This window comes from Chiloscyllium plagiosum, unplaced genomic scaffold (assembly GCF_037043375.1).
Source record: "Chiloscyllium plagiosum isolate Xiang-an unplaced genomic scaffold, Cpla_swu_hap1 HiC_scaffold_18, whole genome shotgun sequence".
NCBI lineage: Eukaryota > Metazoa > Chordata > Chondrichthyes > Orectolobiformes > Hemiscylliidae > Chiloscyllium > Chiloscyllium plagiosum.
The window spans coordinates 36,265,510-36,291,461 of record NW_028270156.1 but is presented as its reverse complement, the minus strand read 5'-3'; the positions used below and the strand labels follow the sequence as shown (position 1 = coordinate 36,291,461).

General features: G+C 42.1%; 1 protein-coding gene across 1 annotated transcript in view; it reads right to left on the bottom strand.

The window, feature by feature from the left end:
• Positions 1 to 18,553: 18,553 nt before the first annotated feature.
• The window catches only part of pik3c2a (phosphatidylinositol-4-phosphate 3-kinase, catalytic subunit type 2 alpha), a 134,253-nt gene continuing 126,854 nt past the window's right edge, over positions 18,554 to 25,952 (bottom strand). The window contains 3 exon segments of the mRNA XM_087996869.1: positions 18,554 to 21,726; positions 23,181 to 23,306; positions 24,542 to 24,651. Of these exon segments, the coding sequence (XP_087852995.1) occupies positions 21,544 to 21,726; positions 23,181 to 23,306; positions 24,542 to 24,651 (419 nt within the window). The 3' untranslated portion in view covers positions 18,554 to 21,543.

Below are 25,952 nucleotides of genomic sequence, written 5' to 3'. Positions count from 1 at the left end.
CCCACTGACACCTCAGTCAGCTGTTCTGCTTTATTTCCCAAGGGTTGATCAAGTTTTGCACCTTCTCTGGTAGGTACATCCATATATTGACTCAGAAAATTTTCTTGTACACACTTAACAAATTCTTCTCCATTTAAACCTTTAAAACTGTGGCAATCCGAATCTATGTTTGTAGTTTAATTTATCAGTCCTACCTTGTTCTCTGCCTGCCCTGACTGTTTGACTCGCTTTTTTTCTCAATTGTACCAGTCTCAGATTGATCTCTTTCCTCATTATCTCCCTGGTTCCAACCTTCCCCACCCCTCCCATCCCCACCTTAATAGTTTCAATCCTCCTGAGCAGTTCCAGCAAATCTCCCTGCCAGAATATTAGTTCAGGTGCGAACTGTGCTTCTTGTGCAGGTCACATCTACCCCAGAATAGATTCCAATTATCCAAAAAATGTGAACCTTTCTCCTATACACCAGCTCCTCAGCCATGCCTTCATCTACTCTATCCTCCTATTCCTACCCTCACTAGCTGGCAGCACTGGGAGGAATCCAGATATTACTATGATGGAGGATCTCCTTTTTAAATTCGTGCCTAACTCTCTATATTGTCCCTTCAGACTCTTATCATTTTGCCATCTATGTCATTGGTTGCAATGTGTACAATGACCTCCTGCTGGTCCCTCTCTCCCTTGAGAACATTCTGCACCCTCTCTGAGACATCCTTGATCCTGGCACCGGGGATCTGTTTTTTTTCCCAAAAATATACTTTATTCATATATATTTAATCTATACAATTGGACATGTCATCATTCTGTAAACATTCCATTTCTTTGCGTATCGAAACAGGGTAATCATTCCTATTCACAGGTTGGTGCGATTACATTGAGCTGGGGCGCCAGCGGAGACAAATGACTGCGTGGGCCCCCCGTTCTTCTTAGGCAGGCAGATGTTAGATAGTGGTCTTTCCCACCGCGCCTTGGCGGCAGCTGCCCCAAGCTTCAGCGCGTCCCTCAACACGTAGTCCTGGACCTTGGAATGTGCCAGTCTGCAACACTCAGTCGGGGTCAACTCCTTCAGCTGGAAGATCAACAGGTTTCGGACCACCCAGAGAGTGTCCTTCACCGAGTTGATGATCCTCCAGGCACAGTTGATGTTCGTCTCGGTGTGCGTCCCGGGGAACAGGCCGTAGAGCACGGAGTCCCGTGTCACGGCGCTGCTCGGGACGAACCTCGACAAACACCACTGCATTCCTCTCCAGACTTCCTCTGCATAGGCACATTCCAGAAGGAGGTGTGTGACAGTCTCGTTTCCCCCCCCCCCCACAGCGTGCGGTGCGGCAGAGAGTCCGGGCGTGCATAAATGATCTCACAGGCAGAGCCCTTCTCACCACCAGCCAAGCCATGTCTTGGTGCTTGTTGGAAAGTTCTGGCGATGAGGCATTCTGCCAAATGGCTTTGACAGTCTGCTCAGGGAACCGCTCGACAGGATCTGCCCTCTCCTTTTCCCGAAGGGTCTCAAGGACACTACGTGCTGACCACTTCCTGATGGACTTGTGGTCAAAGGTGTTTTTCTTGATAAATTTCTCCACGAAGGACAGGTGGTACGGAACGGTCCAACTACTCGGAGCGTTCCGCGGCAGCGAGGCCAGGCCCATCCTTCGCAACACCGGGGACAGGTAGAACCTCAGTACGTAGTGACACTTGGTGTTTGCGTACCGGGGATCCACGCACCGCTTGATGCAGCCACACACAAAGGTGGCCATCAGGGTGAGGGTTGCATTGGGTGTGTTTTTTCCCCCATTGCACCGGTCTTTGTACATTACATCTCTTCGGACCCGGTCCATCTTTGATCTGCACACGAAGTGGAAGATGGCCCGGGTGACTGCGGCGGCACAGGTTCTGGGGATAGGCCAGACCTGTGCCACGTATAACAATACTGAGAGTACCTCATACCTGATGACCAGGTTTTTACCCGCGATGGAGAGCGACCGTTGCTCCCATCTGCCCAGTTTCTGTCTCACCTTCCTGATCCGCTCCTCCCAGGTCTTGGCGCACGCCCCAGCCCCCCCGAACCAAATACCCAGCACCTTCAGGTGGTCAGTCCTGACGGTGAAGGGGATAGAGGATTGATTGGCCCAGTTCCCGAAGAGCATGGCTTCGCTCTTGCCTCGGTTTACCTTGGCCCCCGAGGCCCGTTCGAACTGGTCACAGATGCACATGAGTCTGTGCACGGACAGCGGATCCGAGCAGAAAACGGCGACGTCATCCATGTACAGGGAGGCCTTAACCTGCAGGCCCCAGCTGCCAGGAATAGTCACCCATCTCAGGCTCGCATCCTTCCTGATGGACTCGGCAAATGGCTCTATGCAACACACAAACAAGGCAGGAGAGAGAGGGCAGCCCTGCCTGACTCCAGATCTGACTGGGAAGCTATCTGATTCCCACCAATTGATTGAGACTGCACTGACAATGTTGGTGTAGAGCAGTCTGATCCAATTAGCGATTCGCTCCCCGAAGCCCATTTTGGAGAGGACATCCCTCATATATGTATGCGATATCCTGTCAAAGGCTTTCTCCTGGTCCAAGCTGATGAGGCAGGTGTCCACCCCCCTGTCCTGCACGTAGGCGATCGTATCTCTGAGGAGTGCGAGACTCTCAGCGATCTTCCTGCCCGGTACAGCACAGGTTTGGTCAGGGTGAATCACCGTTCCCAGAGCAGACCTGACCTGGTTGGCGATGACCTTTGACAAGATTTTGTAGTCTGTGTTTAACAGTGAGATCGGTCTCCAATTTCTAATTTCTTCCCTCTCCCCCTTCTGTTTGTAGATGAGGGTGATGATGCGTTTCCTCATGGATTCACTCATGGTACCTGCCCGAAGCATACTGACATACACCTCCAGCAGGTCCTGACCAATCAAGTCCCAAAGAGCGGAATAGAGCTCGACCGGTAAGCTGTCGCTTCCGGGAGTTTTATTCTTTTCGAAGGACTCGAGGGCCTTGGTCAGCTCATCCAGAGATAGCGGCTGGTCCAGCCTCTCTCGTGTTCCGTCGTCTAGGACCTCCATGATAGAGGACAGGAACGACTTGGAGGCCGCGCTGTCGGTTGGCTTCGAGTCATACAGACTGGCATAGAAGGATTTGCTGATCCTCATGATGTCAGCCTGAGATGACGTTACCGAGCCATCTTCTTCCTTCAGGTTGCTGAGCACGGAGCTCTCTTTGTGCACCTTCTGGAAGAAGAAACGTGAGCACGTCTCGTCCTGCTCCACCGAGCGGACCCTGGACCGGAAGATTATCTTGGAGGCCTCCGAGGCAAAGAGCGAGACTTGCTGGCCCTTCACCTCCTTGAGGTCCTCCGTGACATCGACCCCCAATGTCTGCAGCAGGAGCAAGTTCTGCATACTTTCCTGGAGCTGGGACAGTTTTCCCCGTCTCTCTCTTGCCTCCTGAACACCTTTGAGGATGAAGGACCTCTTGATGTTCCCTTTTACTGTTTCCCACCAGTCCGCTGGAGACTCAAAGAGGGGCTTCACGGTTCTCCAACCTGCGTAATCCCTCTTGAGCTCCTCGATGTTTCCCGGGGTCAACAGCTTGGTGTTCAGTTTCCACATTCCCTTACCAGCCCGCTGCTCGTCCTGTAGGTGACAGTCGGCCAGCAGGAGGCAGTGGTCAGAGAAGAACACCGGCTTGACGTCGGTGGATCTGACCGAGAGCGTTCGGGACACAAACAGGTAATCTATCCTTGAGCGGATAGACCCGTCTGCCTGTGACCATGTATATCTACGCTGTGCTCCGTCTGCAGGGGTGCTGAAGATGTCGTGCAGCTTGGCGTCTTTGACCGTGTCCATCAGAGCTCTGGACGTGGCGTCCAGTTTACTGTCCCCCCTGCCGGATCGTCCGTCTGCATCGATGATACAGTTGAAGTCTCCAGCCAGAATGACCGGCCTGGACGTAGCCAGCAACAGTGGAAGCTGTTGCAGGACGGCCAACCGTTCACTCTTACCCGCTGGGGCGTACACGTTGATTAGTCTCACGGGAGCGTTTCTGTAGGTAACATCAGCAACGAGGAGGCGCCCGCCCACCACCGCCTTAACCTCGGAGATGGTGAAGTTGCCTCCCCGTAACAGAATACCCAGGCCCGAGGAGCGGTTATCGTTACCCCCCGACCACACTGACGGCCCATGGGCCCACAAGCTCGACCATCTCCTGTAACTGCTGAGGTGCGGTATTCCACACTCCTGCAGAAACAGGACATCGGCTTTTACGTTGGCCAGGCAGGCCAGAGTTGAAACACATCGCGCAGCAGATTTTATGCTGTGCACATTGATAGTTGCAATTTTAAACCCCATTTTGTTAACAGGTTGTAAGGTTACCCATGTCCGATTGTCGCTGGTCCTGCCCCTCTGGGGTAGCTGTCTGCATCCCCATGCAGCACGTAAACTGCTGGACCCTCGCTGGGCTGAGGTAGCTGTCCAGTTCCTCACTCGGCCCATTTGCCCGCTTCGGTGTCATCGGGCCGAGACCAGGGTCCACGCTGTCTGTTTCTATATCTGACAGCGGGGCTGTCAGAGGGTCGCTGCTCCCAGTGACCTGGAGCTGTGGGGCGGTGGGACCCTCCTGGCTTTCACCTGGTGGGGGGTGGTGGTTTCCCACTTCCTCAGGAGGTTCGTCCCTTGGTTGGCAGTTGCTGCTCTCCTTTCTCCTCGCAGCGCTCTGCCTCTTTTTTTTGGTGGCGACCCTCCTTTCTTCCGTCCTCACCCTCCGAAGAGCTGTCCGTGTCTTCCACCTGCAGCTGCCTTTTCCCTTTTTTTTGGGAGGTCTTGGTGACCGGGTGGGTTTTCCTCTTCCTGTTTTTCACCACGGTCCATTCCTCTGCCTCCTTCTTTCCCTTCTCCGCCTCCTCCTCCTGTCGTGTCGGAGCTTCGCTCGGCAGCTGTACCTCTCCGGTAACTGCCATCTGCTCTGCTCCGGCCTGTCCTTCCTGTTGCATGCCTCCTGACACCATTCCCTTGCCGGTTTGCGGTGCCTTGCCGTCCTTTTGTGGCCCGCCTCCGGCCATCTGTGTGTAGGTGGCGGCCCCTCGTCTTGGGCAGGCCCTGTACACGTGGCCTGCCTCCCCGCACAGATTGCAATTCTTTTCCTCCTTGCACTCTTTGGTCGGGTGGCCCTCCTTCTTGCAATTGCAACAGATCGTGACCTTGCAGTCCGCCGCCATGTGGCCTGACCTCCCACAGGTTCGGCACACTGTCGGCTGCCCTGCATAAGTCAGGTACCCTCTGCTCCCTCCAATAGCAAAGCTGGAGGATGGGTGGAGGATATTCCCGCTGGCATCCACCCTCAGGGTTACCTTGACCTGTCGTTTGCTGGTCCAGATCCCGAAAGGGTCAACCACATCGGTGCTTTGACCCTCGACCTGCACATATCTTCCCAGGAACGTCAGGACATCAGTTGCTGGCACGTAGGGGTTGTACATGTGGATTGTAACAACCCGGCTCCTCTGTGCAGGAAGCACACACAACGGGACCGCCGACAAGATGGAGAACAGCGGCTCCCCTTCCTTTTCTTTGAAGACCTTCAGGAGCTGCTCACATTGCTTCACGCTCCTGAAGGTGACATCGAAGTAGCCTGCCCCAGGGAAATCCTGCAGGCAGTACACGTCTGCTGCGGCGAATCCACAGCACTTGAACAACACCTTCTTGACGAACATCGTCCGATCGACTGGTGTACGCTCCTCCACCTTCTTGACAGACACCCGGACAGTGTTTCGAACCCCCTGCCCAGGGCTGCACGCAGCTGTTGAGGCCATAGCTCTGAGGTTGGCTGGTCCCTGAATTGGCGTTAGGCCGAAGCCAGCATGAAGATCCACCAATAGCAGGTCAGCACAACCAAACGATCCTCCAACGTCCAATCACGATCCAGCGATGATCTCCACTAGCTCTGATGACTCGCAACTCGACCCCTGTCCTGATAAGAACAGACACTTGATCTTAGCCAAAAGGCCGAGAAGCGATCATCCATGCCAATCTGATATCCCAACCCAATTTAGTCCCACCTGCCAGCACCCACCCCGTATCCCTCTAAACCCTTCCTATTCATATACCTATCCAGATGTCTTTTAAATGTTGCAATTGTACCAGCCTCCACCACTTCATCTGGCAGCTCATTCCATACACGTACCATCCTCTGCATGAAAAGGTTGCCCCTTAGGTCTCTTTTATATCTTTCCCCTCTCATCCTAAACCTATTCCCTCTAGTTCTCCACTCCCCAATCCCAGGAAAGATACTTTGTCTATTTATCCTATCCATGCCCCTCATGATTTCGTATAAGGTCACCCCTCAGCCTCTGATGCTCCAGGGAAAACAGCCCCAGCCTATTCAACCTCTCCCTATATCTCAAATCCTCCAACCTTGGCAACATTCTTGTCAATCTTTTCTCAACCCTTTCAAGTTTCATATCCTGAGTTAATCGGCCTTCCCTGTTCGGCCTCTTGCAATGAAGTAAATACAGTTTTATTTATCAGTCCTACCTTGTTCCCTGCTTTGTCCTTGTCTGCCCTGACTGTTGACCCACTTCTGTTCTCAACTGTACCAGTCTCAGATTGATCTCTTTCCTCACTATCTCCCTGGGTCCCACCCTGCCCCACCTTAATAGTATCAATCCTCCTAAGCAGATCGAGCAACTCTCCCTGCCAGTATGTTAGTCCCGATCCAATTTCGGTGCAATCTGTTCTTCTTGTACAGGTCACTTCTACCCCAGAAGAGATTCCAATGATCCAAAAATGTGAATCCTTGTCATATACAGCATCTCAGCCATGCATTCATCTGCTCTATCCTCCTATTCCTACCCTCATTAACTCACAGCACCGGGAGTAATCCAGATATTACTACGCTCAAGAATCTCATTTTTAAATTCATGCCACCTCTCTGTATTCTCTCTTCAGAATCTCATCCTTTTGCCTTCCTGTGTCATTGGATGCAATGTGTACAATGACCTCCTGCTGGTCCCTCTCCGCCTTGAGAATATTCTGCACCTTCTCTGAGACATCCTTGATCCTGGCACCAGGGAGGCAACACACCATTCTGATATTTGCTGCTGGCTACAGAAACTTCTATCTGTGCCTCAGAATAGTGAGTCCTCTATCACAATTTACCTCTTGAAACCCGACGAACCCCCATCGCCTTAGAGCCAGTCTCCATACCAGAAACTTGGTTGTTCTCACTACATTTCCCTGAGAATCCATCACCCCCTCCATTTTCCTAAACAGCATACTTGTTTGAAATGGGGATAGCCACAGAAGACTCTTGCACTACCCACTACCTTTCTTATGTTTCCTAGAGTGAACCCATCTATGTGACTGTATCTGCCACTTTCCTCCCTTCCTATAACTGCCATCCATCATATTCCCTTGCTCTTGTAAATTCCTCATTGCCTCTAACTGTCTCTCCATCCAATCCATTCGATCTGATATGATTTGTAACCAAGCACATTTATTACAGACATGATCCTCAGTAACACATTAACTCTCCCTGAACTCACACATTCAACAAGCTGAGCATATCAGTCTACTAAAGGCCATTCTTGCTTCTTCCAATCTACAGACCCAGAAAATAAAATTGCCTTATTCCTCAACAAAACTTGACTCCAGGCTAACTTAATACTTATGCCTTAAAAATTTATCTTCAATTAAGGTCCATATCTCAATAAAACATCTAATTAAGAAAGAACCCACACTACTCACTACTGCAGACTTTCTGTTCACTTTTGTCTTTCTGTGCTGTGACCATTCCCAAGATTAGTTGTGAATTTCACTGTTTGTTAATTTGCCCAGATGCACTCCGATGTCCAGCGACACATGAATTCAAACAGAAAAGGCAATTGCTGCTCAGGTTCACTGTTGTGTCAGTTAGCACTGTGGGTTTCTCTCTCTCTCTCTCTCTCTCTCTCTCTCTCCTGCACTGACCTGACCACGTGCTGCCTTTGTCTGGTCCTCTCCTTTCTAAAAGTGCTGTTGTTTTGACTTTCTTTTTCCTCCAAAGTTCCAAAACAATGTAACAGCATATAAAACAGTAATTGCTGCTCCTAGAATTTCAAGAAATCACCTCCAACACCTAAAATACCTCAAAAAAGGAGCAGCTTGTTACAGCCAGACATTTCTGCCATCCTCCATCTTGGATTACCCACTTAAACAAAGTGCAATCATTTAGGAACACGAAGTAAGTTTTGGCAAGCCTGCAGGGATTTTGCATTCCTTATGATTGGCAAAGTCATCAAGGCTTGATCACTTGGAGCATGTTCCTTAAAGAGTGGTTTGAATAGTGTCCATCCAGCACCACCCTCCTTTGCCAAGCTGAACTAATTGCACTTTAAGATCCTTCCCCTTTCATTCATCTCTTCTTTCTTCATGTCTAGACTCTCTAACCAGTGTTCTCACTCTGTGGTAAAATTAGTGGGTTAGTAAATTAGCAGATGACGCTGAAGTCAGTGGAGTCATGGACAATACGGAAGGATGTTGCAGTTTGCAGAGGGTCATAGATAAGTTACAGAGCTGGGCTGAGAGTTCGCAAATGCAGGTTAATGTGGAAAATTTTGAGGTGATTCACTTTGGGAGTAGTAACACGAACACAAAGTATTGGGCTAATGGTAAGATTCTTGGTAGTGTGTATGACCAGAAAGTTCTCGGTGCCCATGTGCACAAATCCCTGAAAGTTGCCACCCAGGTTGATAGGGTTATTAAGAAGGTGTATAGTGTGTTAGGTTTTATTGGTCGATGGTTGAGCTTTGGAGCCATGAGGTCATGTTGCGGCTGTACAAATCTCTGCTGCGGCCACATTTGTAGTAATGTTTACAGTTCTGGTAGATGTATAATTGGAAGGATGTGGAAACTTTGGAAAGTGCAGAGGAGATTTACCAGGATTTTGTCTGGTATGGAGGGAAGGTCTTATGAGGAAAGGCTGAGGGATCTGAGGTTGTTTTATTTGGTGGGAAAGTTAAGAGGTGACGTAATAGAGGCATACAAGATGATCAGAGGATTAGATAGGGTGAACAGTGAGAGCCTTTTTCCTCAGATGGGATGGCTAGAATTGAATAGTTATAGATGTAGGGCAGAGGTAGGTTCTTTACTCGGTGAGTAGTAAGGGCATTGAATGCCCTGCCTGCAACAGTAGTGGATTCACCAACATTAAAGTCATTTAAGTGGTCATTGGATAAAGCCATGAATGAATAGTGTCGTTTAGCTTGGCTTTACATTGGTTTCAGAGGACAGCGCAACATTGAGGGCCAAAGGGCCAGTATAGGGCTGTCATGTTCTATGTTCTTTAACCAGTGTTCAGTTCTGAAAATTGGTGTGAGCAATGGTTCATTTGGAAAGTGCAAGCAGAACATATGGCACAGAGAGTTGCAGTGCTTCTCAAAGAGACTGGAAGAGCCACAGTGCTCAGTGATGCAATGTTTGGGAGAGCAGATAGTCATTTCAGAAGCTGTAAGCAATATTCCAGGATGATAGTTTGCTTTCCTCATGCCTGGATCAAGGCTGTGTTATGGCCATGTGAAGTGGGAGGATTGTGCCTTATCTTTCATTAACTCCTTCTCAGACAGTTACAACTTTGTTTAATTTTTTTATGTAAAGCTATTACACTTTGATTAAACCTTAGCTATCTCTTGGCAACCTGGACACCAGCTAAACAGTTTGGATTCACCTTTGTGTAAGGAAGATAAACTGGCATTGGAGGTAGTCTTGAGAAGCTGCAGTAGGTTGATCCAGGCATGGAGAGATTTTCTTCTGAGAAGAGTTTGAGTATTTTGGGTCTGCTCATAGGAGTTTATAAGAATGAGACGGTGACATTTTTGGAAACGTGAGACTTATAAAGGGCTTGACAGGGTAGATGCCCCATTTCCCCTTATGGAAGAGTCAAGGTCCAGATGGCATATTCTCAGTGTAAGTGGTCCCACTTAAGGCAGAGATAAGGAATTACTTCTGTCATTGTATTGAATCCATGGATTCCTTGAATGTGAGACATGTCATTAAGTATATTCAAAATTGAAACTGATTTTTTGATCACTAAGAGGGTTAAGGGTTATGTATTAAAAAAAAACAGAAAACTGGAGTCAAGGATTATCAGATCAGCCATGATCTCATTTAATGGCGTAGGACACTTCTTGGGCTAAATGGACTACTTCTTCTCCTACATCTTCCGGTCTATTTTTGTTTTAACGACTAATGACACCAAACAGGTAACAAATTTAAAATGAAGGATGTTGCATTTCTGTATGGACAGAAATATAAAGGCATTTTTATGCAGTTGTAAAGTTTTTATGGTCCTTGAGTTGCAAGAGTGAAATCCGAGTCTAAATTGTTTAGCTGTTGTCCTGGTTTTGATTCCTAATGTAGCCAGTACATAATTTTGACTTCTTGGCAAATGTTGGTTTTTCCAAATTGCTTTTCCACTGGACCATTGTATGAGACCAAGAGGAGTAAGGCTATCAGAATCCTTGCTGTTATCAGTTTATGTTATTTCTTTTCTGTCTTTTGTTGCTCAAAGACTGTTGCAGATATACTGCTCTTTTATCAATTCAAATGTGTGTGTCATTGTTTCATTGCAGTCCATGTAATGATGGGCAACCTTTCATCTCTTAATATGCTAGGTGTTGTTGCAAAATAAATAAGACAAGAGGTGCACATTTCTTGATGCCTCAATGAGTTTCATCCTCTGAATTTAAAATGGCAATTGATATGCAGTTGGTTTCATTTATTGCATGTGGGTAGTTTGAGTTTCTTAGGTAATCACCACAGCTATTTTGGATCAGTGTATCCTTTTTTAAAACAGCTTTTGGTCTATGAAACACTCAAGTATTAAAATCAGTTCCTGATAGTTCTATGTTGATAGTCCATTTTCAGTATAATTGTAGTGAAACAGACGCCACTTGACAGCTGCAGAGAATCCTGAGCCTGGAAGATAAAGAGCTAGCAGTGCACGGTCAGACCAAACAACATAGAGGGAAGGAGGATGTGTCTTCCAGTTAAAATTTATGGAGCCACATAGAAAATTAGCAAGCAGCACCTCAAAAGTATTAATCTCCATCTAGCTCCCACAGGCACTTGCAGCGGGTTGTAAGGAATAAGTCCAGCTGCGAGTCGGGATTTTTTTTTAGAAGGATAATCAAATGAAGCCATTCAGATTGAGCTAAGGTAAAACAAAGCAGCAGTTACACTTTTGGGAATGTACTATAGATGGCCAAACAGTCTGAAGATAAAAACAATGACTGCAGATGCTGGAAACCAGCCCTTCATCAGGAATAAAGGCAGAGAGCCTGAAGCGTGGAGAGATAAGCTAGGGGAGGGTGGGGGTGGGGAGAGAGTAGCATAGAGTACAATGGGTGAGTGGGGGAAGAGATGAAGGTGATAGGTCAGGGAGGACAGTCTGAAGATGCTGATTTAAGTGCTTGGTAGTAGACCAACTGCAATATATGGAAAAGCCTTTTCACTTGTCTTGTGATTAGGATCTTGAATGCAGTAGATGCATGTTGGTTGAGGGAGTTTCAAACAAGAATGTCATCAGAAAGTTGGATTATTAGCTGAAAACAAATTAAATAAATGTGGCTTAGGGAATCAAGATGGGATGAGGTTTAGTGAGTTTCACTTGAGATATTATATTAATAAAACTGAATGCCTTCTTCTGCTGTAAGTTGAGTTACGCGAGGAACCTAGATAATTACATTGCCTTTGCACTCTTTCCTTTGATTTATAAAGCGCAGGATTCTGTATGCCTTACCCACTGCCATCACACACATTCCTTCCAACCTCAATATTTTGTTCAGCCTCAGGTGCCTCTTGTCACTTCACCCCCATTAGAAATGTGGATTTCATTTCATATTGCCTTTTTGTGTTCCTCCTATAAAAATGAGTCACTTCACATTTTTTGGATTAAATTCCAACTAGCATGTCCATTCAGTTCACCAGCCCGTGTTCGTCCTTTTGAAATCGAAGACTATGCTCCTTACAGTTGACACTGTACTGCTAAATGTTGTGATGTGTAAATTTTTAACATTATGTCCTGCACACCCAAATCAAGGACTTTAATTTTGATCCAGGTGTCCTACACAGATATCCAGGCAATTTCATTATATACCTTCCTGTAATAATTCATACCACAGTTAACTAATGACCTCATTAAAGGAACCACTAGTTAGATATACTTATAATATTATTGAATTTATAATTAATTAGTACAAGAGAACAGTGGATTGAACACTATTCTATTAAATTAATATAAGGACAATCATGATTCTGCAAAGATGAGTGGAAAGGCTCCATCAGATTGTAAAATTGTGAATTTATCCTTGATACAAGAAGGGAAACAGACAGCTGAGACAATGAGCTGATTAGCCCCACATCTGTCAGAGGAAATGTACAGAATTCTTGAATTTTGGCGGTGATAAATTGGCACATGAACAATCCTACTGCTGATGTAATTTGGTTTTGTGAAAGAAAAGTCATGTTAGACTAATTTATTAGAGGTGCTTGTGGAAATAATAAGCAATGTGGGTAATGAAGAATCGATGCATGTATAGTACTTGGAGTTTCAGAAGACACTTGACAAAGTGCCACATCAAAGGTTACTGGCAAATAAGATCTCGGTGTAGAGCATAACATACTAATGTTGAGACTGGATGTTAGGGATACAGCGTCAGTCAAGACCCATTAATCTAACAGTTACACGATTAGATGAAATGCTTTGATTCAATCACTGAAATGGTCAACGTTTTCAATATTTTGCTGCTCTCCAGAATAATTGACAAACACCAGGCTTCTTTACTGAACTCAAAGTAATTAATTTATCATAAAACAAAAATCACTCTGAAATTATTTGCATGTTAACTATAAAATTATTTGCATATAAACTTCAAAATGGAATTAGAATGATATCCCCTTTTATCCCAAACCAGACGCACACAACGCAAAGGATGATAAATATTCTGCAGTGATTGTATTTTTACAAAGGCAAATGGCATGAAAACAAAATTCTGGATTTCCATGAATTTTGATAATTCACTGGGTTTCTTGTTGATGAAATTGAATTGCTGACATTTGTAGATTGGTGGGAGATCTGCCTTGGATATCAAAATCTTTGGATTGTGCTCACAGTTCAATTTTTCAGAGTTTACGATGTGACCAAAATATCGAGGTGTGGAAATTTCATCAAGTCCTTTGAACAAGGTGGGGGAAGAGGTAGTCTTGCAGCCAAATTACTGTGTTGAAAGATTTTCTTTCTTCTTCTTAGATTTTCAAAGCAAATTGCTAAACAACCATCAATATGGTCTCTTCCAAAAGGCAGATGTTATGGCAATAAACCTCATCCTGTATCTCTCTAAAAGCATCACTTGGCTATTTTTCCAAGTCATTTGACTTTCTATAATCACAAATAGGATCACAGCCCATATTAAACTGTTGACCAAATTTCCAAGAAACACATGGGTTTCCTTCGAACATGGCAAAACCATTTTTTAATCCAAGAAAATGCTCAAATAGCTCAACATTGTGTAGTACTCCACATAGTCTATTGATACATCTTTACAAGATTTGCATACAAAGAGGATTGGTGGTTAATAAGAAGCAGAAGGAAGGCATGAATGTGTCATTTTATGGTTGGTTAGCTGTAATGAATGATATGCTACAGGGATCAATGTTGGGCCCTCAATTATTCACATTTTATATCAAGGACTTGGATGGTGGAACCAAATATGTTTGCTAAGTTTGCTGATAATATGAAGATAGATAAGAAATGAAATTGTGAAGAGAACATAAGGATATAAATAGTTCAAACAAGCAGCGTAGATTTGGCAGATCAACAGCAAGTCAAAAAATGTGAACTTATCCACTTTAGCAGAAAAGAATAGAAAGCAGCATAATATTTAATGGAGTTAGATTGAGGTACAGGTGGTCTGGGTCGGCTAGTATCTGAATCATAAAAACATGCAGGTACCACAAGTGATTAGGGAGGCAAATAGAATAAGACCATGCAACATAGCAGAAGTAGGCCATTACACCTTCTCTTCATTCAATGAGATCATGGCTGATCAGATAACTCTTAATTCCATCTCCCTGTCATTACCTTTACTCTCAAACCTGTCTGTCTCAGCCTTGAATACACTTCATGATATAACCTCCAAAGCGCTCTTTAGTAAAGAATTCCAGATTTACAATTCTCCGAAAGACAAAATTCCTTTTCAACACCATCTTAACTTGCAAACCCCATACTCTGAGATTATGCCTTCCGGTCCAAGAGTCGGCCACAAAGGCAAACAACTGTTCAGCATTTACCCTGTCAAGTCCTACAAGAAGCTATTTCGGTTTCAAGAAGATTGCTTCTCATTCTTCTATATTTCAATTAGAACAGGCTTAATCTCTGCTAATAAGACAGCCCCTCCAGATCTATTATCAGACTAGTGAACCTTCCTTAAACTGCCTCCAATGGTAGTATATCTTTCCTTTGATAAGGGGCCCAAAAGTGTTCATAGAATTCCAGCTGAAGGCTGACTAGTCTTATACAGTTTAGCAAAACCTCCCAACTTGGGAATTCAATTTCCTTTTAAATAGAGGCCAATAATCCAGTTGCCTTCTCTGCTACCCATTGAACTTGCATGCGAGCATTTTGTGATTGATGAATGAGGATTCCCAAAATTCACTGTCCTGTTGCTCTCTGCAGTCATTCTGCATTTAAACAATATTTAGTTCTTCTATTTTTCCTACCAAAATGCATACTGTTCACTTACCTTTCAGCTGCAAAGTTTTTGCCAATTCACTTAACCTGCACGTATTCCTCTGCAGATTCTTTGTGTCTTATCATTTGCCTTCTCACCAATTTTTAGCATCTACAAACTTGACTACAGTTTATTCATTCTTTAATCCAAGTCATTAATAATTATTGCAAATCATCATGGCTCCAGCATTGATCCTTGTGGCACACCAATTTGTAAACGTCTTCCTGATCGTAACTCTGTGTTCTAGGAGTTTGCCAATTCTCTATCCGAACTAATGTAGCAATATCCAACACCAAGTTGCATTATGTATGGCACCTTATCAAATTCTTGTTGATTATTCCATTATGATAGAATATGAAAGTTGCGTTTTTTGGCTACAGTTAAGCTCAACAAAGGAGGTCAATCAACCTATGCCTCTTATGAGGAATGGCCTGAATCTTTTGGCGTTCATAAGAATGACAGATGATTTTATTGAAATGTACAAATTTCAAGAGGACTTGACAGGGTGGATGCCAAAAGGAAAATACCCCTGTGGGAGTGACAATTAGTAGTCACAATTTAAAAATAAGCCATCTCCCATTGAAGATGTAGATGTAGATGTGTGCCCCGCACCCCAACACCCTCCTTCAGCGGGTCCCAAGTCTTTGGAGTTCTCTCTCTCCCAGAGAGACATGGAGGCAGAGTGTTGGAAAACTTTTTTGGGAGTGGTAAATAGGTTTTTGACTAACAAGAGTTAACCATCACAGATGGTAGGCAGTAAATGGAGTTGAGGACACAAACCAAGTGTCTTTGATCTTATTGAACTGTGCATTAGACAAGGCTGAATAGCTTATTCATGATCCGAAGCCATAACTTTGTTCGATCAACTTTGTAACCTTTGTCTTTTGTGTTCAATAGTCTTCAGATGTGTAAACAAATGGTCAACTGGCATTTTATCAAGTATCTTTTGGAAGTCCACACACACTACTTCAACCACTTAACCCTCAGCAACCCTACATTACAGAACATTGAAGTGTGATGATACTATAGCTTTAAGAGGTGTATTTTGTCCTTTTTGCTAGAAAATAATGAATAGAGGTCGAGACAGGAGTGGCAACAGTCTGTTTCAAGCCAATAAAGTAAATGGTTTGTGAAGCCTTTGGGTTTTTTCAAGACCAACAGAAGCAGCATGAATGTGGAGGTCAGGCTCCTTCTCAACCAGGGTTTTAGTTAATTCTCAGTAATTGTTGGGCTTTGAAGCTGCAATACATCTCTTCCTGCTACAGCAAAATGCTTGATTTGTCTCTGCCAGAATTTTCTCTTGATGTCCTTTCCTTCTGGACTGGGTGTTTGCATGTGAAACAATCTATTTTATTGACTTTGCCTTTGCATTTATGGGATGTTACAATACTGGCACAGATGTTTACTTTAACTCTACTAGAAAACTTAGCAAAGTTAGACCAATTCTCTTCCTTTATTTGTATTTTAACAGTATAATCCAAATATTTCTGAAGATGTAGAGGAAAGGATAGTAAAGGTGATTCTGGATAGGAGTGAGAGAGCAACAGGTAGTTGTCGTGGGTTCTTTAACTCTCCAAATATTGACTGGGAATATTATAGTTTGAGTACTTTAGATGGGTCAGCTTTTGTCCAATGTGTCTAGGAGCATTTCCTGACAGTATGTAGACAGGCCAATTTGGGCGAGGCCACATTGGATTTGGTACTGGGCCAACACTGGTGGTGGCAAATGTAGTTTAATACAGAAAAGTAAGAGGTGATTCACTTTGGAAGGAGTGACTAGAATAAAGAGTACTGGGCTAATGGTAAGATTCTTGGTTGTGTAGATGAGCAGAGATCTCTCTCTGTCCATGTGCATAGATCCCTGGTTGTAAGCTTTTATTGGTAGAGGGATTGAGTTTTGGAGCTATGAGGTGATGTTTTAGCTGCACAAAACTCTGTTGCGGCTGCACTTGGAGCACTGAATACTGTTCTGGTCTCCGCATTATAGAAAGGATGGAAAGGGTTCAGAGGTGATTTATTAGTACGCTGCCTGGTATGGAGGGAAGGTCTTACGAGGAAAGGTTAGAGAGTTTGAGGCTCTTTTTGTTGTAGAGAAAAAACTCGAGAGGGAAATATGATAATCAGAGGGTTAGGGAGGGTGGACAGTGAGAGCCTTTTTCCTCAGATAGTGAGGGAACATTGCTTTAAATTGAGGGGTGATAGATGTAGCACAGACATCAGAGGTAGTTTCTTTACTCAGTAGTCCAGGTGTGGAATGCCCTGCCTGCAACAGTATTAGACTCACCAACATAAAGCATATTTAAATGGTCATTGGATAAACATACAGATGAAAATGGAATAATGTCGGTTAGATGGGCTTTGGATTGGTTTCCCAGGACAGCATAATTTCAAGGGCTGAAGAGCCTGTCCTACTCTAACGTTCTATATAATAAAGTGTGCTTTGCTTAAAAGTAGTAAATGTTGGAAATGAAAGTTGACTTCAAAATAGCAAAGTTCAAAAGTAGTAGTGATAAGAGCACTGATGGAGAACAAAAGCATCAAAACCAAAATTTTGATGAAGATCTGTTTAAATATGTACAAGCGTTGCCAAAATTTGATGAAAAGGGCATAGAGGTCTTTTTCAAGTAGCTAAATAAATGAAGTGGGCTGGTGACCATGTGAGTATTGTTGATTCAAACAAAATTTGGAGCTGATGAGGTATTTCCATCATTACCAGGAGGTATCTGAACTTTACCTTACAAAGCAGCAGCCCTCCAAAACCTTGTGATTTTAAATAAACCTGTTGGACGAGAACTGATGTTATGTCACTTGTGTCAACCACTCGTTTGACTAAATCTTCAATGGGAGATTTAAAGACCAACAACTTACTCAAGATCCCTTCAATTAAGTTCAGATAATTCAGTGAGGGAGCTGTTTTAAATGGGTGCTAGAAGAGCACAAAACAATTCACTCTGGTCAGGCACGGAGAAATGATCCTAATGTATGCGTCCCCTTAACTACACTGATCACTACCACTATATTCCAAGCTTCCTCCATTCAACACTCCCTTCCATATTTGCCCCACACAGCTGAGGCAACCATAATGCAGTTGCCATAGTCTTGAATGCATTTTCCCAAACTATAACCCTTCTGTTCGAAACAGAATAACGATTGGACAGTAAGATAAATTGAGGGAACTCCTGCATCAGCTGCCTGATCACCTGCCCATTCCCTTTCTGCTGCACACCTTGTCATTCCACTGATGTGTATTATTTACATAGTTCTTACTCGCTCAGGACCAGCAATACTAGCTGCTGTTCAAATTCTGAACCCAGATTTCAATAGTTTCTAGCCAATTTCACTTTTGTTGTGCCAAAAACTTCCTGGGCACAGGGGAAGTGAAGCTTTGTCACACCACTACTTCTTCAACTACTCAAACTTGGGGAAAATTAAGAACTTAAAAGAAAACTCATTTTCACAGACCTCACCAGTCAGCACCCTCATTTGTGTTGCAGATGTTTTTGGCTGTTAAGCTTTGTTCCCTGACTTTCATACACATCTCCACTCTTACCTTCGCTTTCAGCTACATGCGCCATGCCAGGGTCTCCAAACATTCATTTATCTGCTATCCGGTGATGACACTCCTTCAGTATCTGACTTCCATTGCATCACCACTGCTTTTTTAAATTAAAAAAAAGTCTGGCATTGCTTTCCCTCAGAACTGTTCCCTCCTGCTGTCACTGTGCCAAAAACCATAAACAAATGTTTCTCGTCGATCTCAATGAACTTTGTGACGGTACAACTCAAGTCATAAGCCACACAAACATGTAATTTTGAAACTGACTTTATTAAAAACAAGTTACATATTTAATGTAGTTATGGAGTCACATTTAGTCCATTATGGTGTGGACAGGATTTAGACAGAAATACTGTACATCTTTGAGTAAAAAGATAAACATGATTTGGACATACATTGGATTCTTAAGAGTGGAGGGCAATGTACATCGGTCAAGCCAACATTTTTGGTTCCCCAGTGCTTCATGTTCAGCTAATATTCACACTTGGTACAGTCAACATTTACTGATGATCACAATTACCATAATAGTGTGATATTCTCCCTCTCACATTGATCATTTGCTGCAATGTCAATGTCTCCCACTTAAGAACTAATCTGCAAAGATTGAATGTGTAATCTCTGCAAATATTAATGATAGCATGATTAAGACAGAAAGGCAGTCATATTTTTTAAGGCTAAAATTTAGTCTCTGAGTCCTAAATTCAACCCAGTATAAATGAATATAATCTCTTCGATTTCATCGCTCAGTTGTTGCAAAGGTGCTTCAGTTGCCCTTCTGCTACCCATTTGAGGCAAACCATCACCAACTGTCAACTATTAATTTTAAATTGTTTTTTTTTAAAGCCTTTAGTCAATGAATATTCAGAATTTTAAAACAAAGATATTTACATTAAAAAAGCAGCAACATTTCATTCTTTCCAAAGATGAAATCTAATGAGCAACTTCTTTGCACATTCAGTTGTAACAGTAAGGTGGATGGAAAAATTTCATTCTGAATGAACTGGTATTTGTCAAAATGGTTCACTATTTCTCTTGCTGTCAAAAGAGCAAACTTTTGCTCGGATTTGCCCTTCAACTCACTAACTTAAACCTACATTTATCAGTTCAATTGCCCTCAACTTTAAAGGTAGTATTCTTTCCATGGAATGACTAACTTCTTTCTTTTTGGTTAGACAATTTAAAATTGGATTTTAAAACACATAGGAAACTGCAGTGGGCCATGCAGTAGATCTGAATTTGAATAGTTAGAAGTCACAGCTTGAAGACCTTATCTACTTATATAAACAGCAACATTTTCATAATGCAGATTAAGCTGTGTTAAATGCAACATTTATCATTTGCTGCAGACTTCTAACATTAGCATAGCTGAAGAGATTTTATTTTTATTTCGTTACCCATTAGTTCAAACCTAACATGATATTACAAAATAACAAAACACTGCATGGTCAGTTTGTGCAAATTTGGCTTATGCAGACATATCCATGGTTACACAGGACAACTGCAAGCTTGCAAGAACAATGTCTGTGCAGAATGATTTGCAGATTGCTGGGAAAGCTCTTAGCCTACCAGTATTGTACTGGATTTGAATGCTGCAGAGGAAGAGAATGATGTCAGTAAGTACAAAGTACTTCCAGTTTTCAATCATGAACAATTCTGCATTTCCAAGAGCCACAAATCTTGCATTTGCTGCTGCTCCAGGTGCAAGCGTGTTGTTAAGGATTGTTGCACAGCTCCATGTGAATGTACAATCTTTTTTGGGACAGCAGCAACAGACTGAATTTAAAGCTAAAGGGACAACAGTAAACACACAGTTTCAACTGTCAGTTTCTCAGAATATATATTCATCTTTAGCTTTCAGTTAAAACTCATTACTTAGATAGCACTTCTGGTGCTGACTAACCATTTTACAGCTATTTGCTATAGTGGAAGCTGTAGAATGCAATCCAAAACCCAGTCGGGTCAATCACTGCGTTGAGTAAGGTTTAGTTTTATTTCCTCCACTCCATATTATAGTTTTTGTAAAATTGTCACTTCATGCTTCTTTACCAATGAATTTCAGCAAAATATAGGTGTCCACACCAGAGAGAGATATTTGAATTCATCTTTGATGTGCCTTTTCAATTATAACTATTCAGCTTTATATTTAAAAGGTTCTGAGCACTTGGTTTGTTAATTGGCTTTATTTTATTTTAATAGAAATGGCTCAACGTAAAATTTGAAAACATACTTTTGAGAGATCCACTGTTCATTATGCAGGGTAAATCTTTGAAATGGTGGGAGCAGTAATACTTAAGTGACTCAGAAGTCAATATCCTTATTGAAAGTTGGATTCACTAATAAGTAGGATAGCACAGGCTTTTGTTGAATTCATAACTTCATCCTAACATTTACTTTTTAAATACACTTCTGGTTGCCTCACCTATCGCACAACTGATTTAATGATCTACCTGTGAACTGGTAGATGTTTGTGCAATTTTTCCCCACACACGTTTTGCACCGGCATGGATTAAATGTCTATCTGCAGTGGTTATTAATGCTGGCTCTTCTTCAATGCCATTGAATGCTTTTGCCCTATAAACCACCTCCAGCACAAATGAACAGTCTCCGCTCACAGAGCACAAAACAAAGTGGTGTGGCTGTATACAAAACTAAAATTTCAGTTAAAAGAAAACCTGCTTTGAGAGTACAATCGGAGTACAGAATTAGTGTTTACAGAAAAAAGTATTTTCAAACGACGAATCTTTATTCTAAACACGTCCTACATAAAATGATTACTACTAATTGTATCCTTTTCTATTCAGATCTACTTAAAGCAATTCTGTAATGTGCAATTATGGCAATTAATGCCTAGTGGCTAATATCATTGGTGCTTTACCCAGGAAATGTTATGTGCCTTTGAGTAGGTCAGTGAAACTAGCACCTTTAATATAACAGAGTTTGTAGCCGTGACAGTGAAAGGCACCATTTCTTGCTCACAAGCAGCGAAGTGCTTCAGTATTTTACTTTGGCACACAGATCCCCATCATTTAAATCTGAAATATTCAAAAATAGGTATAAAAATGAAGGTGACATTAAGTGCATGCAACCAAATTTGTGATTCAACAAAATAGTTTGGTCCACTGGTGAAGTTCATCAGCTGGAATTTGCTGATTGCCCACAGTTAAACATTTCAAGTAAAAGATTTGTAGAAATTCAGGAGAGTCTTTACCATATGTTCCAATTCCACACAGAGGAAGGAGTATTACACACTGGGAACAGCAGTCAGCTTGTACCAGTTAACAGTTTCTTTGCTCAAATCAAACTCTTTCAGAGTTAATGTGACACCACCCAAGTAAACGTTCTCTCTCAACGACTCTGCACTTAACACACTCAGCTGTAATTTTCTCTGTTCAAGTGATTCTTTACTGTAACCACTGTACACCAACTAAAAGGAGAGAGAAAATACAGCATGAAATTGGACATCATATACACATTAATGCTTTCATCTTCTGTGCAGTACAACTAACTCCAATTTATGAATGTTACAAGTGAACTGAAGATATTCTACTACTACAAATATTTTGCAAGACAGCTTAAGGAATTTGAATAATGCATAGAGTTTTCCTTATGCAAGGTATTTCTCATGATAGTCTAGCCATTGGCCTACATCCACATTGGGATCAATGTGCATGAAAAGCTTATTTACAAACACCATATGACAAAATGGTCTAATCCAGAGCCAGACACACCATGACATATTAGCTTTGCTATGCCTAGTGTGTTAAAATACAACTTGCCCCAACTCACCTCTCTTTACCCAAGGACAATTTAGGAATCAAGAAAAACTTATTTTAATGGATTTGCAATTTCAATGGGAGCTGAAATTCTGGACAGTACAAGTTCCCATGAGAGTTGAGGTCTCTGATATACTTGTATATAAAAGGTGTTACTGAAGCTAACAGATTAAGGATATCAAAAGTTTGAGAGCATTCTATAAAGGTAAACCATTTATGTCATTGAGTTTTTAAATCCACTTTAGCAAATACTTTTTCAAAATTAAAAAACTCAGACAAATAAAAACAAGTGATGAAACTGTGCAATAATCATTCATAAAAAATTAAACTAGTTTAATAATGTCATGAAGGAATGACTTCCTCAGCTATTTAATGAACAGCACCATGTTCTGAAAGGACAACTGAAAAAGAAGGCAGAAATGCCAACATTATTTGCAATGGCCTCATCCTGAGCCACTGTCAAAATGCTAGCTTCAGGAAAAAAAAATCAATGAATTAACATTGCAAGCATTATTCAGAGACATCAAAGCAACAACTGCTTCAGAGAGAAGCCTCGTCACATTTGCAGAGACTGCAAAATCACTCCAAAATTCATGATTTCAAAAGGAAATGATCTATTTCAATGGAACTCACTGTGAAATTAGCATTTTTTTGTCTGAGCAAACAAGATCCAAATCAACTCTGTGGAAGGGGTACCAGACCCTAAACATTAACTTTGATTTCTCTTCACAGATGCTGCCAGTCCGGTTGAGTTGTTTTCAGCAATCTGTTTTTGTTTCTGATTTGCAGCATCTGTAGTTCTTCTGGTTTTTATCTAAATAAATTACCTTGGACAGCCAATCACATAGCCTGCAGTAAGCACTGATTATCACAAGGTGGCACATTAGACCAAGGTATTTGCCCAAATCAGGTAGTATTGCAGGATCTTTTACAAACAGATTTTAAAAACTGTAATAATTAGAAATAGCACTGCAGTTGTTAAATCTGTCAGCTTCAAGCCACTCATTTATTTAAAAATAATCAAGAAGAAAACATCCAAAATGACAAGATGAGAAACAAATTTCAAAGTGCAGAAACGACCAGGACACGAAGTGCTTATACTTACCATTTCATTGTAAGTTGGGTTTTCAGTTTTCCTTGAAACCTTGGTTTTATGCTTGGTTATCTTATGTGGGTCAGGAAGCAAATATGTTTTTACATAAGGGTTTGGGTCTGCTCCATCCTCAGTTACCTGAAGTTAAAAATATGAGACACACTAACCAAAAGTTGACACCACGCAAAATATTAAATCTTTTGTCAGTCACTGCAAGCTACATGCCCATTAATGATTTCAACATTATATTCTGCAAAGTGGCCGCCAAGATTTGTGTTTTTAAAATAGCTCAAAGGCAGGCAGAGACAGAAACCAAGAATAATTATGTCCAGTGCAGCAGTGAAGAAATAGAGGATGAATGTCCATAATCCAGTATTTACCATACCGTAGAGGTCACCTATAGAATCACTACCATGTGGAAACAGGCCATTCAGCCCAAAGAATCCACACCGACCCTCCGAAGAGCATCCCACCCAGTTGTATCCACCATCCCTGCAACCCCTCGCCTCACTAAACAGCCAACACACCTAACCAATATATCCCTGAACACTCGATAATTTAGCATGGCCAATCCATGCACATCTAACTTGCACACCTTTAGATCGTTGGAGGAAACTGGAGCATCCGCCAGAAACATGGGAGAACTTGTAAACTCCACAGAGACAATCACCAGAGGGTGGAATCAAGCCTGGGGTCCTGGTGGTGTCAGGCAGCAGTGCTAACCACTGAGCCACCATGCCACCCCTGTGTCAGAGGCAACATGGAGTTTTTAAGCATGTTTAAAAAAAAGGTGTTGTGCAACATGCTGCTATATTTTGTTAATAGATTCAATTAAAATTTTCTTGCAACAAAATCCATTTTGGTTAAAATTTGATAAGTGTATCAGAGGCATTGGTTCCTGTGTATTTAATTTTTTTTAATGCCTCCCTCACAGCTGTGAGCAACAGATAGATATTTTTGAACTGACGCGTTCAGTAAACACAACCTGAATCAATAAAGATCGGGAAAAAAAAGAGCATTTAATGAAAATAAATGCATGTAGACCATGACCTTGTGACCTAAACAGCAACTGTACTAAACCAAAACTGGAACTGTACTGCAGCAACTGGTATGCCAGACCAGAGTGCTCAATTAGGGAAGTACAATTTGTAGAATAAACATGGTCAATCCAAAGCATGAGAGATGACCAAATGGAGGTACTGTTTGCAAGGAGAGGAAAATAAAGACTGTGCAAGGATACAAAGGGTGAATGCATGGGTCATATTGGAATACATGCTTGCTCCATTATCTAATTCAGTCCCTTGCAGGGGGAGAAAATACATAAAGGGGAATGGTTTGAGAGCACATTTGTACTGAGTGTAACTTGTACTTACCAAATCTCTGATGTGCATTACCATAATGAACAATGTGTTGTTCCTGTATGAAATAGACAGCTTAACTTCTCCTCCCACTTGACCAGTGCTGGGACTCGGCAAAACAATTTCTAAAGAGATATCATGTAAAGAAAAATGCAAATTACACATAGGAAACACATTAACTATAATATGTATCAAAGCAGTGAATCATGATACAGCATCTTCAATCAGGATTATCTATATAACCAGAAACAAATTTTCAAATCAAAAATACTTTAATTTAAAATGAAATCTCTTTTACAGAGTTTACAAGGTTCAAATCATGAACTCAAACTCAAAAAAATGTTAGCCACAGATCTGCTCCTGATGATTTAGGTAACTGTCCTGGATTGTACTTGCATTGATATCGGACAGGATATGATTAGGTTTCAATGTTGCTCATGTGAAGTATATTTTCCATGCAATCAGCTTAAAATATTGTGCCAGTTTGGGGAAAACATGGTCAAGTCCCTTCTACCCCAGGAAACGCACCGTGAATTTGTGCTGTCATTTTAAGGACAACTGCTGATACTTGCTCAAGAGTCAAAATATAACATGGCTCAGTGAACTGTGAATACATTAAAGGGCCAAAAGGGTGAGGTCCAATCTTTCATTCAGCAGGGTAATAAAGCTGTAGGTTACAACAAAAGAAACATGAATAGATTCTATGTAAGAAACAAAAGGGAAAAGAAAAACATGAATACTCTATCTTTCTTGCATATTGCTGAAAAGTACATTTAAGATTTTTTGCTTCTACTCATTAGGAAAATAAGCTTCCCAGGTTGTTTAAAAGCAAAGCCAATAGAACTTAACTTCCAATAAAGTGCAATATGCAAAGTCAAATGTTAAGTAGCTCCCTTAAATTTGAAATAAAACAACTAGCTTTAAATGAACAATTTTGCTTTACTTTCTCTTCCATCTCTTTGGAACAAGACTTTTGCACTCCAGAATCTACTTCAGACACTGTGCAAAGATGACAGATAATCCTGGCAGACGAATGAAGAACTGGTAACTAATGGATTGGGAATTAATTCCAATAATTCTTTAAGTTACTCACATGGCTTAAGAAGAGACATTCTCAGTAATTCTGTACAGTAGCATCAAAAAATGCTGCTATTTGGATGAAAAGGTTAGAGGGATGTTAATCACTGGACTAACACTGCAATTTAATCTTGCATTTAGAAGCAAAGCTTAAAGCAAAATGTCCAAATCTATCATGCTACATGTCCTTTGTCAGTAAAATTCTTCTTCTCTTCCAGTTAAAATATTTGACAGAAGAAATACAACAGTGAGAATGTATTTTTCAAAGTGTTTTGCACTGAAATCAATCTGCAGCAATATCTAGGAGGTTAAGAAAATAAGAGGAGGAGGAGCCCAAACAGTAAACCTA